The sequence below is a fragment of the Morchella sextelata genome (genome assembly GCF_020137385.1).
Source record: "Morchella sextelata strain SCLS chromosome Unknown scls_6, whole genome shotgun sequence".
Lineage (NCBI taxonomy): Eukaryota > Fungi > Ascomycota > Pezizomycetes > Pezizales > Morchellaceae > Morchella > Morchella sextelata.
Window position 1 is genome coordinate 176,806 of NW_025408621.1, and position 10,871 is coordinate 187,676.

The 10,871-nt window shown below is 47.9% G+C and overlaps 2 protein-coding genes across 2 annotated transcripts; both read right to left on the reverse strand.

Annotated features, from left to right (window-relative positions):
• Nucleotides 1–1,403: 1,403 nt before the first annotated feature.
• H6S33_011180 (uncharacterized protein) lies at nt 1,404–2,561 on the reverse strand (the record flags this gene model as incomplete). Its single annotated transcript, XM_044842892.1, has 2 exons — nt 1,404–1,761; nt 1,822–2,561. 2 exons carry the CDS (start codon nt 2,559–2,561, stop codon nt 1,404–1,406), a joined length of 1,098 nt encoding a protein of 365 aa, XP_044695948.1.
• Nucleotides 2,562–6,074: 3,513 nt separating this feature from the next.
• H6S33_011181 (uncharacterized protein) lies at nt 6,075–8,841 on the reverse strand (the record flags this gene model as incomplete). Its single annotated transcript, XM_044842903.1, has 8 exons — nt 6,075–6,398; nt 6,866–7,140; nt 7,361–7,797; nt 7,860–7,994; nt 8,064–8,298; nt 8,374–8,491; nt 8,573–8,616; nt 8,694–8,841. The coding sequence occupies 8 exons, from the start codon at nt 8,839–8,841 to the stop codon at nt 6,075–6,077; spliced, it is 1,716 nt and encodes a 571-aa protein (XP_044695949.1).
• Nucleotides 8,842–10,871: the final 2,030 nt, after the last annotated feature.

Genomic DNA, 10,871 nt, shown 5'->3' on the forward strand with positions numbered 1-10,871 from the left:
TCCCAAAGCTCATCGATCTGTAGTACTCTTATGGCACAATGCGGAAAACGTCGGGAGCCGTACGCAATAATTGGGAATGCATGTAACCCAGCCAGCCAGCCAGACAACGGCGCCATAACCGTATAATAGTAGCTGTTTGTTCCTTTCCGAATCACAGCTCTGGGTTGAGGCAAATCAGCAGTGAGAAATGACATTCTGCCCGAAAATCCAACAGCAGTTCCTAGATACTGCGGGACCACGATTATATGATATCTCTCAATGTGTTTCTAGGAATTATCTAATATAATTCAGGCTAGCTGGGTCGTGCAAATATTAATATATATAAACCTTGTGCATAGATTGGTTGATCATAAGGAGGTCAAGTAGAGTGAACAATCAATCATTGCCACCATAACTAACTAACCCGAAATTAATAAGATAGCATTTATCGGAACCCACATGCCGAAATTCCCATAGAACCAGGCACAGGCTGGATAGACCTACTTAGGCGTCAAGAATAACGGACACACCACAAAATTGAAAACCACCCGACCGATCGATCGCAGCAGATGCACATGGCCTGCTCGCCCCCAGATGGAACTCGACATACATAGGGGGGTGCGGTGAAAGGAAGGGCGTACCTTTTACCCCGCACTCGGCTAATCTACATTTGATCATGTATGTAGGGAGCTCATGGAAGGGAAAAAAGCAATTATGAAAATCCGGGGAAGGTAGGTGGAGCAGTTGCGGTAGATTCCCTCCGTTACGCTGGGTGCATCTATATGTAGACCAATTCATGGGAATCTACCGGCGACGATGTTTTTTGCTGGACTTAAAAATATCTACATGGAGTAGGCACTCGATCTGCAATTCAAAGTCGGGACGTGTGTGCAGGAGGTGATCAAAAAACAAAAAGAAGCATTTGGCCCCCCTGTACTTGATATTAATCACCCAGGTAATCAATCACTCTACCTGCAGTCCAGATATAAACCATGACACAACCCTCTCTGAACGTTCTGATCAGTAATTTTTGTAATAATTGCTCTCAGGTGACCATTTCTAGATCAAACCTTTGCTCCATTTGTTCTTTGATTCCTCCGAATCATTAAGAAATAAGCTTATAGATACAGGAAAACGCAGAACCAGCTCAGATATAATAGTCAAGACATTGCTTGAACAATCAAAATGCTAAAAAAAACAAAAACCTAAAAACAGAACCTAAAGCAAGAATGACCAAGAAAGAGAGGAGAAAGACCAAAGCGAAAATAGATATACACCCCCAAAGCAAATCGCAAATAAACAAAACATAACTTTTTTTTTTTGCTCCCCCGTGATTTCATCCACTCCAGAAACCGCGTTTCATCAGACATGGAGATTAATCTTGTTTATCCATTGGTGCCGACGAGATATCTTCAGACATAGGACTAGTCCTCCGAGATACCCTCACTCATGGGAGTGGCAATGCCACTTTGAATCCAGGGTGCTCCGTTTGCTCTCTCTTCAATAGGCCACACCTCCCTGGCATATTCCTCCATCCCCCTCCAACCTGGCCATAGCTGCCTTGATATTGATGGAACCATATCCTCCATTTCCGGCCTAAAGTATGGAGCACGTTGCTCGCAGAGGACATTTACAATGCCTTCAAGCTGGTCGCGGTAGCCGATGGGGATGGGAATGCTGATTTCTAGCGGATGGGGTTGGTAATTTACTGGTCGCCCGAGACCTTTGCTGAATCGATGGCAAACCTGCAGGGGTGTAAGGACCTCAAAGGCTAGCGGGATTCTAGATAAATGTTAGAAAAAAAATCCAAGCAAATTGATGGCGATCGTAGAGAATGCTTACCGTTGACCACCCCACCTCTTAACACCGTCCTTCAAAATTTGAATGACCGCAGCTCCCAGATCGTGTTCCGTATCGATAAAGGGGATGGGGTAATCTGGTGGGAATGGCGCCTTCCATACAAAGCTTCCGTCGGGTTTCGGTGTCAATTGCCATAATGGGTACGGTCTAGATGAGAAATTGTTATGGTAACATCCGACATACACAAAGGTTGATGGCATGCCAAGCTGGCGGATGTACTGCTCCACCGTGAACTTCGTTGCCCACAAGGGCAATGGCGCCATTGGCTCGTCATGTGTAGAATGATCGGTTAAAGACGAGAAGATATAATGCCTGATGCCTGCCTTGTGCGCCGCAAGTGCTAGCGCCTTTCCGGTCGCTACCTCATCTGTCCATGCATATGGGGTTGTGTTTACGAAGGCATATTGAGCGCCCACGAACAATGTAGAGACAAACTCGGCGTCGTCCAGAGAACCCTCGATAAGGGTAACATTAGGAAGCTGAGACAGCTCTGCCGAAAGTTGTAGATCTTTAGATAGTGATCGAAGCTGAGCGCGTACTTTGTAGCCGACCGCCGATGCAACTCGAACTACGCTAGATGCTTGCCTGCCAGTGGCATTGAGCACAACGATAACCTTCTGAGGTTTCGAAGCTGTCTGAGGGAGTGGATCGGAGTCCGTCATGTGAGGTTCTATGACGACGGCGGAGGGACGAGGACCGGCTTGGGCAGTTTTTCTGGGCATTCAATGGGCGATTCGTGTATACGTGGGAAAAGTTTGAGTGTTGGACTGTTGCTGGTTATCGCGAAAAGTAGGATGGGGCTCTGAAGATTTTTCGAGGTGAAGATAAGAAAGGTGGGAAAAGCAAGTACGAAACTTGTGTGGAAATGCAGGTGCAAACAGATCGGCAACCAGCAACAGTAATAGTAGCGACAGCCAAAAAGTGGTTAAACGCTCAACAGGCGCAATGACAACGACGTCAATGACAACAGGGTAGGAGAAAAGATATAAGGGCAGATGATATCAAAAGCCAGACCCAGAACCTAGAGGCGACTGTGACGGATTGGACGAGAGGATAGACGGCGGATATATGGCGAGATTCACAGAGGTGGATCAAACGACTCGGCGAGGTGCAGTAATAGGAATACTGATAGTAGAGGTAGTGGCAGGGAAGACCGAAGTTGACAGCAGACCTCCTTCTCTTTATCTCTCTTCCTTTGTGTCTCTTCGAATTCCTCTATCTTACCTGGTCCCTTTATCTGACCGCCTAATTTATCTTTCCGGACTCCGTATTGAATCTCCGAAATAAAGTATGGCTTTCAAGATAGCAATCCGGGGAAAGCGTGGGGGATAAATATGTATGTAGATGAGAAGGAAAAAAGAAAAAAGGCGGGGTTGAGGGGCAGATCAAGTCAAGGGGAGCAAGGGACGAAAAGGCCGATATAATAGAGGTTTTTCAGACGCTGCGCCAGAGTTCGTGTCTAATGCGTAACAACAACAATAGGACGGGTGCTACTATCCGCTAAGGGCCAGGATGTGATTTCTTTGCAATTCAGGAAAGGATCACCATACACCGGGGGGTGGATGGGAAGTGAGATTGGAAGCCGAAAGATAGAGATAGAGTAGATAGTGTCAGACAGATAGGTAGAAGTGGTGGGGGTTTTTTGAAGCTTTTGGGGGTGGACGATGGATGGATGGATAGGTGGATGGTCCGGCCTCTTTGAATCAATCAATCACTAACTCCAAGTCAGCCACTCGGTCTTTTCAGGTGAGGTGGAGAGATAATGAATCTCGTCTGCTGCAGTAATTACCACGATGGATGACGCTATGGTCACCTGTTCTACCAACGCTCGATTTTCTCAATTGAATAGGCACTGGATGGCACTGATTGCTGATAACGGACGACGACGACGACGACGACGACGAAGAATATGAAGAGAACAGAGATACGAAAATCTTGTTCTCAATCAAGGGCGTGAAGTTTCCGGTCTGTCACTCTCGACAGACATCCTCCGTTATGTACCTCTCCCGTTCATCGTGTCTTTCTCTCCTATTCCTACACGTGAACTCAATCTCCAAAGGCGCAACCACTTCCCCTACAACGGCTAGCAATGGGAGAAAAAAAAGTGTCCCCATGTCCATGCTGCTCATGCTGCTCATGCTCATGCTTCTACTCTACTCTACTTTTGTTACTGCTCCACAAAACCTGCCACCTGCCATTGTGTAGGCAACTGAGTCAAGCAATGCCGTATTACAAATCCTCAATGAGGAATAGAGCAGTGTCAAGTCCAGTCCGGAGCCCCAAATCCAGCATTTCGTCCTCGATTCGTCGAAACTCGCCTTTCGGAGGCAGGGAAATTGGAAATCGTCTTCCTCGCGGGTTGACAAAAGACACGATGCTTTCCTTCCTTTTTCCCCTTTCCTTTTTTTTTCCCCATTCTACTTTACTCCAGCCCAAGGAACAAAGCAACCAAGCAAACCTATCGAGCGGCAGTGGCAGATTTACGTAACAGCCGACCTACCTAACAACCTTGTGGGCTTGCTTGCCTGGACAGGAACGAAGAAAAAAATTCAAGTCAGCAGACGTTGGGGTCGCAGAACCCAGAAATTCCAACTACATAGGGACAGCTAGTTCTCCTTGCGACCATTGCAAGCGAAGGGAGGAGCCCCTGTCTGTGATCTTGGCAGATCACTACAAGAGAAACGATTCGAGTACAAAATGGGTATGATAGAGCAATAATCTTGAAGAATTGGAACACATGGTGCCGCTTCTCCACTTTATCCTCGGTGTACTCCAGAGTACAGGAAGTACCACAGGACCAGGAGTCCATGGGTACAAGCCCTCTTACCCTGCATTGTAACATCCTTCGCTGCAAGGCCCGTGCGCTAATTCGTGGAGAGACATCACGATAAGTCTACAGAAAAAGGTGAGAAGAAGAGAAGGAAAGAGAAGAGGGAAAAAAAAAAAAAACTTTTTACCCCCGGGCTCGGGTCACAAGGCTATGCAGCATGGATTCTCTCGCATGCGGTTGTTATGTAACCCGTCATACTTCCAGCCAAATCTCAACGTCCTGCAGGCACTTCCCTTTGTCTGGTTGGTTATCAACAATTGCAATTGGAACAAATATCATCGTGACATTGCAGCTGGCAAAAGACCGGGGGTATTGTGCACGTATTTGCCAGGTTCGGTTCATTTCCCCTGGACGGCCCCGTGTGAAAGTAGTCTGGTACCTGGCCTACTGCAGGAAAATCTCATCATCCCACGAGCTGTGGGGAATTAGAATTTCCAGCCTTTCCGGATACTGTACCTTTTTGTACGTAACGTGGGATGAAGTGCGAGCTTGATATTTGAGATTCATGGCACTTGTCCTGAGCACCGACACGTCGTTCGGCGATGTATGGATAGCTCCGAGGAAAAGGTCGAGAACATTGCCCTGTGCGGAACGGCGATTATTATCCCCCAATGGGGAAGGCAAGCCAAGTATTCTTTTTTCAGTGCTCAGATCCGGAAGATTTACAGAGTTCTTTGGGATCCCTGGCAGTACCGGTCTACCGGTATTGGGCAGACACCTTTAGGGTAATCATTATTAGTACGTATCTGGCGTGCACGGCGTACTCCTCACACAGGCATGTTATGTTGGTACCTAATGTATCAAGACCAAGGACTTGTCCGATAGAAACAATATTTCCAACTGCGGAGGTGAGCGAAGCGCTTTAATATCTTATCTAGAAAGCAAAAAAAAAAAAAAAAAAAAAAACGCATTGTCCCTCAACATAAACACCTCTATCCGTATTATAACCGCTTTTGGATATCCCAATTTTCTAATCATTAAAGAATTAATTTTCACGCTGCCAGTCCTGTGCACCTTGATGGCGACCTCCGTTCATCCTCGGCTCACTACGGATAGATGCATCTACTCTAGCTACGTCTCTACCCCACGGTTTACGGAATAAACCCCTGGTCCACCCGCCCGTCAATCAGCTGGTGTCTTGGTGAACCAGGTGTCCCTGGAATAGCATCTCTCTTATGCGGGTGAGGGACGTGACCGGACGTCCAATGCTTACTATTTTGACCCCAAAGAAGGGGGAAAGCACAACCGGCAGTTGATTGGATTCGGGGAGCGAAAAAAGGCAGAAAAAGGAAGGAAAGCTCTAGTGTTTTGTCCCGGGTAAAAAAAAAAGAAAAAAGGGCAGAAAATGAAGAAAAATATAAAACTACCCGGGTTTGTATGCATCGTTACCAGTACTGGTAGCCTTTCAAAGCCCCGCAATTTTCCAGCACCTAACCCTGGCTTCTTTTAAATTCCCATTCCCATTGGCATCACCATTACCATTATTAGTACCACCATTATTACCATTAGATGCCTCTTGAGCCTTTTTCAGAAGCAGGATGGCCAGATCCACCTCATCTGCATGAAGATGTGCACCACTCTTCTTTAGCAGCTCGACGTTCCTTTCTATCCCCGCTTCAGCAGCCAAGAACAGAGGAGTCCTTCCGTCACGGTTACGCAAATGCACAGACGCCCCCTGGGACAGAAAGTCACGAAGGATATCGATATTTGTGCACGTGGCCGCCAGGTGCTAGAATTTATTAATGGTCGTCGTCAGTGACTTCGTTTAAGTCGAAGGAAAAATGAAAATAAAAGAAGCAAACATTCGCCGGCGGGCAGAGCAAAAAAACACTGGAGTCTGGACACCCAAAAAGATGGCTGACTAGGTAAAGAGTAGAAGGAATATCCTGATCCTGGGGAAGGAATTGGGAAAGGGTGGGGGCTGCCAGGAGCCAATTGGTGGCCCGGATCAACAAATTATGTAACGGGAAGGGGGACGGAATCCGAACTCATGACGTAATGCATCGTGAAGGATGAAATTTTGAGAAAAGGGTGCACGGGATCAGCGGCAACGATCCCTAAACGAAGGGCTGCCCCCATCTATGTATTTCCTTTGCGACCAATGCCTTCATTGGATGATAGGCAGAGCCGGGAACAGCACCCCCGAGAAGAAGCAAAGGGAAAGGATGAGACAAGGAAATCGAAAATATCACTCACTAGTGGCGTATTCCCTGAGTAATCGAATTCATTAAGCAGGAATTCCTTTGTCTCTTTGATGATGGCTGTGATCTCCTCATGACTCCCATTGGCAACGGCGTATCCAAGCGCTGTCAAGGAAGACACCTTGGGTGGCAGGAATGAATTTGGATGGGCAAAATGTATCTCTGACTGTTCTGTCAGTTCCCCGCGGATGGAGCGAGACATCTCTTTCCGGATCTCTTGCACTGAGAGATCGGCATTGGCGAGGAGGCAAGACAACTTTGTCAAGGCCGCTGAAACCACCACCAAGATGTCAGCGTTTGTCCTATCGCAGATCGATACTCCCGCCCCGGAAGCTGTACAACGGCCCCGAGTCCAGATGACGTCCAATTAAGCATTTCCAGGAAACAGGGTTTCCACAAGCGAAGAGGAAAAAGCAAGAAAGATAACAGATAAGGTCAATGGGGCAGAGCCAGTGAATGGTAAACAAAAGTTGAGTGTTGAAACAAATACCTTCGCTAGTCATATCCAAACCAAAAACAACGCCAGCTCTCGCCAAACTCGTTGCAGATGCGTATAAAGGGCTTACAGATCCCACTTGGCACTGAGTAACATTAACAATTACCACTCCATTCTGGGCGCCTTCCTTTAGAACGCCAATCAGCTCTCCGTCCTCAGGCGCATTTCCAGCACCAAAGGTCTCCAGAACCAATCCGCGCAAGTTCTTCAGCGCCAAAACACCTCGCACCATCTCCGGCAAGATCCCTGGGAATATTCTCAGACATGCCACATGGGCCGTTGATAGACTTGTCTGGACTGAGAATGGTTGCATGGTGGAAGGGCGCTCGATCAGCGGCCAGTTGATATTCGCCGAGATGCCCACCCGAGCAAGTGGGGGGAAATTCGGAGATGTGAATGCATGAAAGTCATGCGCATTGGTCTTGGTCGCTCTGGAAAGAACATAATCTCCGTCAGAAATAGATTGAAGGTTTGAGGGGGGATAAAATTATACCGGTTCCCGCGAAAAAGCTTGTGGTTGAAAAATAGGCAAACTTCAGGAATCATGTAGTGCCCCGCAATGATTAGACTTCCGAGGAGGTTATCCGTAGCATCGTTTTGGAGCTCCGACATGGGAGCTTGCGAGCCTCTGTGTTGCGATCCCAGATGTCAACGCCTATCTCTAATTAGCATGAGAGGAGAGGTGCCATGTACTCACGTCAAAATGACCGACTTTCCAAGATTGTTGATCATGAAGCTCAAGGCAGAGCTAGTGTAGGCCAGACTATCCGTGCCATGCAAGATGACAAACGAGTCAAAGAGGGTATAATTCCGCTGGATCGCTCTCGCAATCTCGCCCCATCCCTTTGCGTTGATGCTGGAGCTGTCGAGCAATGGATCAAACTCGAGGGCGGCAAAGCGCACTCTGCGGGAATGCTTTGACGGCGGAGTGCCTATGCATCATCAGTCAGTAGCTAGTCAGTGGTGGGGGTGATTGGTGTTTGCGAGAAGGCGGGGAAGAAGCGCACGTAGAGTGTCCACCATCTTTGTGACGCCATCGGCAATAGCAACTGGTACCTGCTTGACCGGTGAGGCGTCGTTGAAGGACGGGCGCGGCTTCAGACAGGACTCCAAGAAGCCCTTGGCCTATGTGCAAACCAATCAATCAGAACTTTCCGCACGAAACCGATAAGTGGGGGGAGGGGGGAAGAGAGGTGCTTTTCTTACAGGAACATATCCGTTCGGCCCTCTAACCATACAGATTGTGCCTCCTGTTGAACGCACTCCCGATCAGCAACCCATTCGTTCCACAGAAGTTATCGCGCGCGGGGGGGAGCAGTTGAGTTACCGGTCATGATTAGCAACACCCGACTCTCGGCCATCTTGACTTCGCCAGTATTGCTCAGGACATCCGGGGGATAGAGGGCGCGGGCCTCTGTCGGCGAGCTAGGAGCAGGCGTGTTTGTCCGAGTGGTCACGGCGGAGAAGGGCAACATTTGGTGATAGTGTATAGTTGATTTTTTTTTTTCTTCTCTTTCTTTTTTTCTTTGTTGGGCGGAGGATACCGGCTGCTGTATGTACCTTGTATGCTGTGATCGACCGGACAGTTATATGTGTGTACTCTAGAGATATTTCGCTGCTGCTGATCAGGCCGGTGGTGGGGTTGGAAAGAAAGCAAATATACTGTCTGTCGGGATAGATATGTAGATATCTGCTATTTCCAGCGGCCGGTACGGATATCGAGGGCTTCCCACGGCGGTGTAGAGTTTGGACCGGATTGGATTGAATTGGATTGGTGTTGTAGGACGACGGGCTTTGACAATTTTTCTACTCTACTCCTACATGACGTTACGTTATGGAGCAGAAGATTATCCGGCCAGCATCCGGCATACGTCAGGGGAGTGGATTAGAGTGGCTCATGTACATAACAGAAATGCATGTCAGTGTCGAGGAGCTCCCCTCTCTGACTCTCGCTCCTCCCCCGCCGCCGCCGATTCGATGAGGTTGCAGTGCTTATCGCGGTGGGAATTAACCCTAACCCACGGAGTGACAGGGAAAGATGGAGGAAGAAGAAAGGGTTGCTGCTGTTGCTATATTTGGTTTTTGGCTTCCCGAAAGGTAGTGGCTGCCGAGATGGATCGGCAGGGGAGGGAGGGATGGATGGATCCCTGTTTGGAGGGTGGTGAAGACTTCTTTGGGTTTTTACTGTCTACATGATCTAGTTGATGATGATGGGGTAATACTCCGATCTAATTGAGTCATACTTCATATCATATACTCTATAGATGGCACAAGTGTCGAATTGCTATGCAGCGATCCTGGCGACAGCCCTGTGGGCTGTTGATTCATAATGAGATATTCTGAAGCGGCCAGTACTTGGTTGCTGGACAATCATAATTATTGCATGCATTAAACCTATATTATAGAGGAGATTTTATAACGCAATTCTACTCTATATAACCTTTAACTAAGGACAACCCCTCGAGATCTGTCTCCGACATTCAGTGCATTCTAGCTAGTAGATCGATATCTAGCTAGAGTAGGCCTCTTCTTTCAATTTTCAGAAAAGTAGAGTTTTTCTTTTAGTTTTTAGAGGTAGATATTTTCTTTTAGATGTGCAATTCTTTCTAGGTGTGGAGTTCTTTTTAGGCTTTTTACTAGAGTACCTGCCCGCCCCGAAGACCGGTCCGTACGTCGTCGATCACATACTATAGAATACCTACATACTCCCCCCCCGGCCCCGGCACATACGGCGTGCGGCGTACGTGGTGCAGTGTGGTGTAGTGATAGGTAGTGTATCTGCGTGATGTACGCAGGGAAACACATCACATGGTGATCTCTTTTCTTTTTTACCTCCTTTCTGTTTCTTGTTCGTTCCATCATTTCTTTTCGCTCCTTCCATCCTTTATTTTTTTTTTTATTCTCCATAATTGCTTTTTCGACAAATTTGCTTTTGTTCATGGGGGTCACAGGAAATGCCAATTCGATATTTGCTTCTTTGATCTCCCACCACATCCACACATCCACACATCCACACATGCCAGTACCATGCCACCATTACGATCACCATCCCACCCATTACTCAGGCCAAACGTTCTAGAGGTCTGGATATGTCATGGTGGTGTTCTAGAGTCTTTCCTTTTTTTCTTTCCTTTTCTCGGATCCCGTCTTTTGTTTCTTTTGCTTTTTGCTGGTGTTTGGCCGGGGGTATACCGGTAGTGCCGTTGGAGTACATGGCAGGGGAGAGCGGCGATGTGATCGATGTGATGTGATCCTCGGGATACTGACGTGACGTGACGTGCGAGGTATGGCGCCCACCCGCGTCCGCCCGCTGTTAACTTGGAGTAGAGGGGTTGTGGATCTGCGTTTGCGTTCTAGGTATGCGTTGATGATCCCCGGGGTTCGTGCCGGTGTATGCTGGAGTGGTGGAGTGTATGATGCAGAGTGTGGAGTGTGGTATAGTTAGGAGGATGATCTATGGGGGCCTTTGGGGTTTGGGGGGGGGTATGTTCGTATGGGGTTCAAT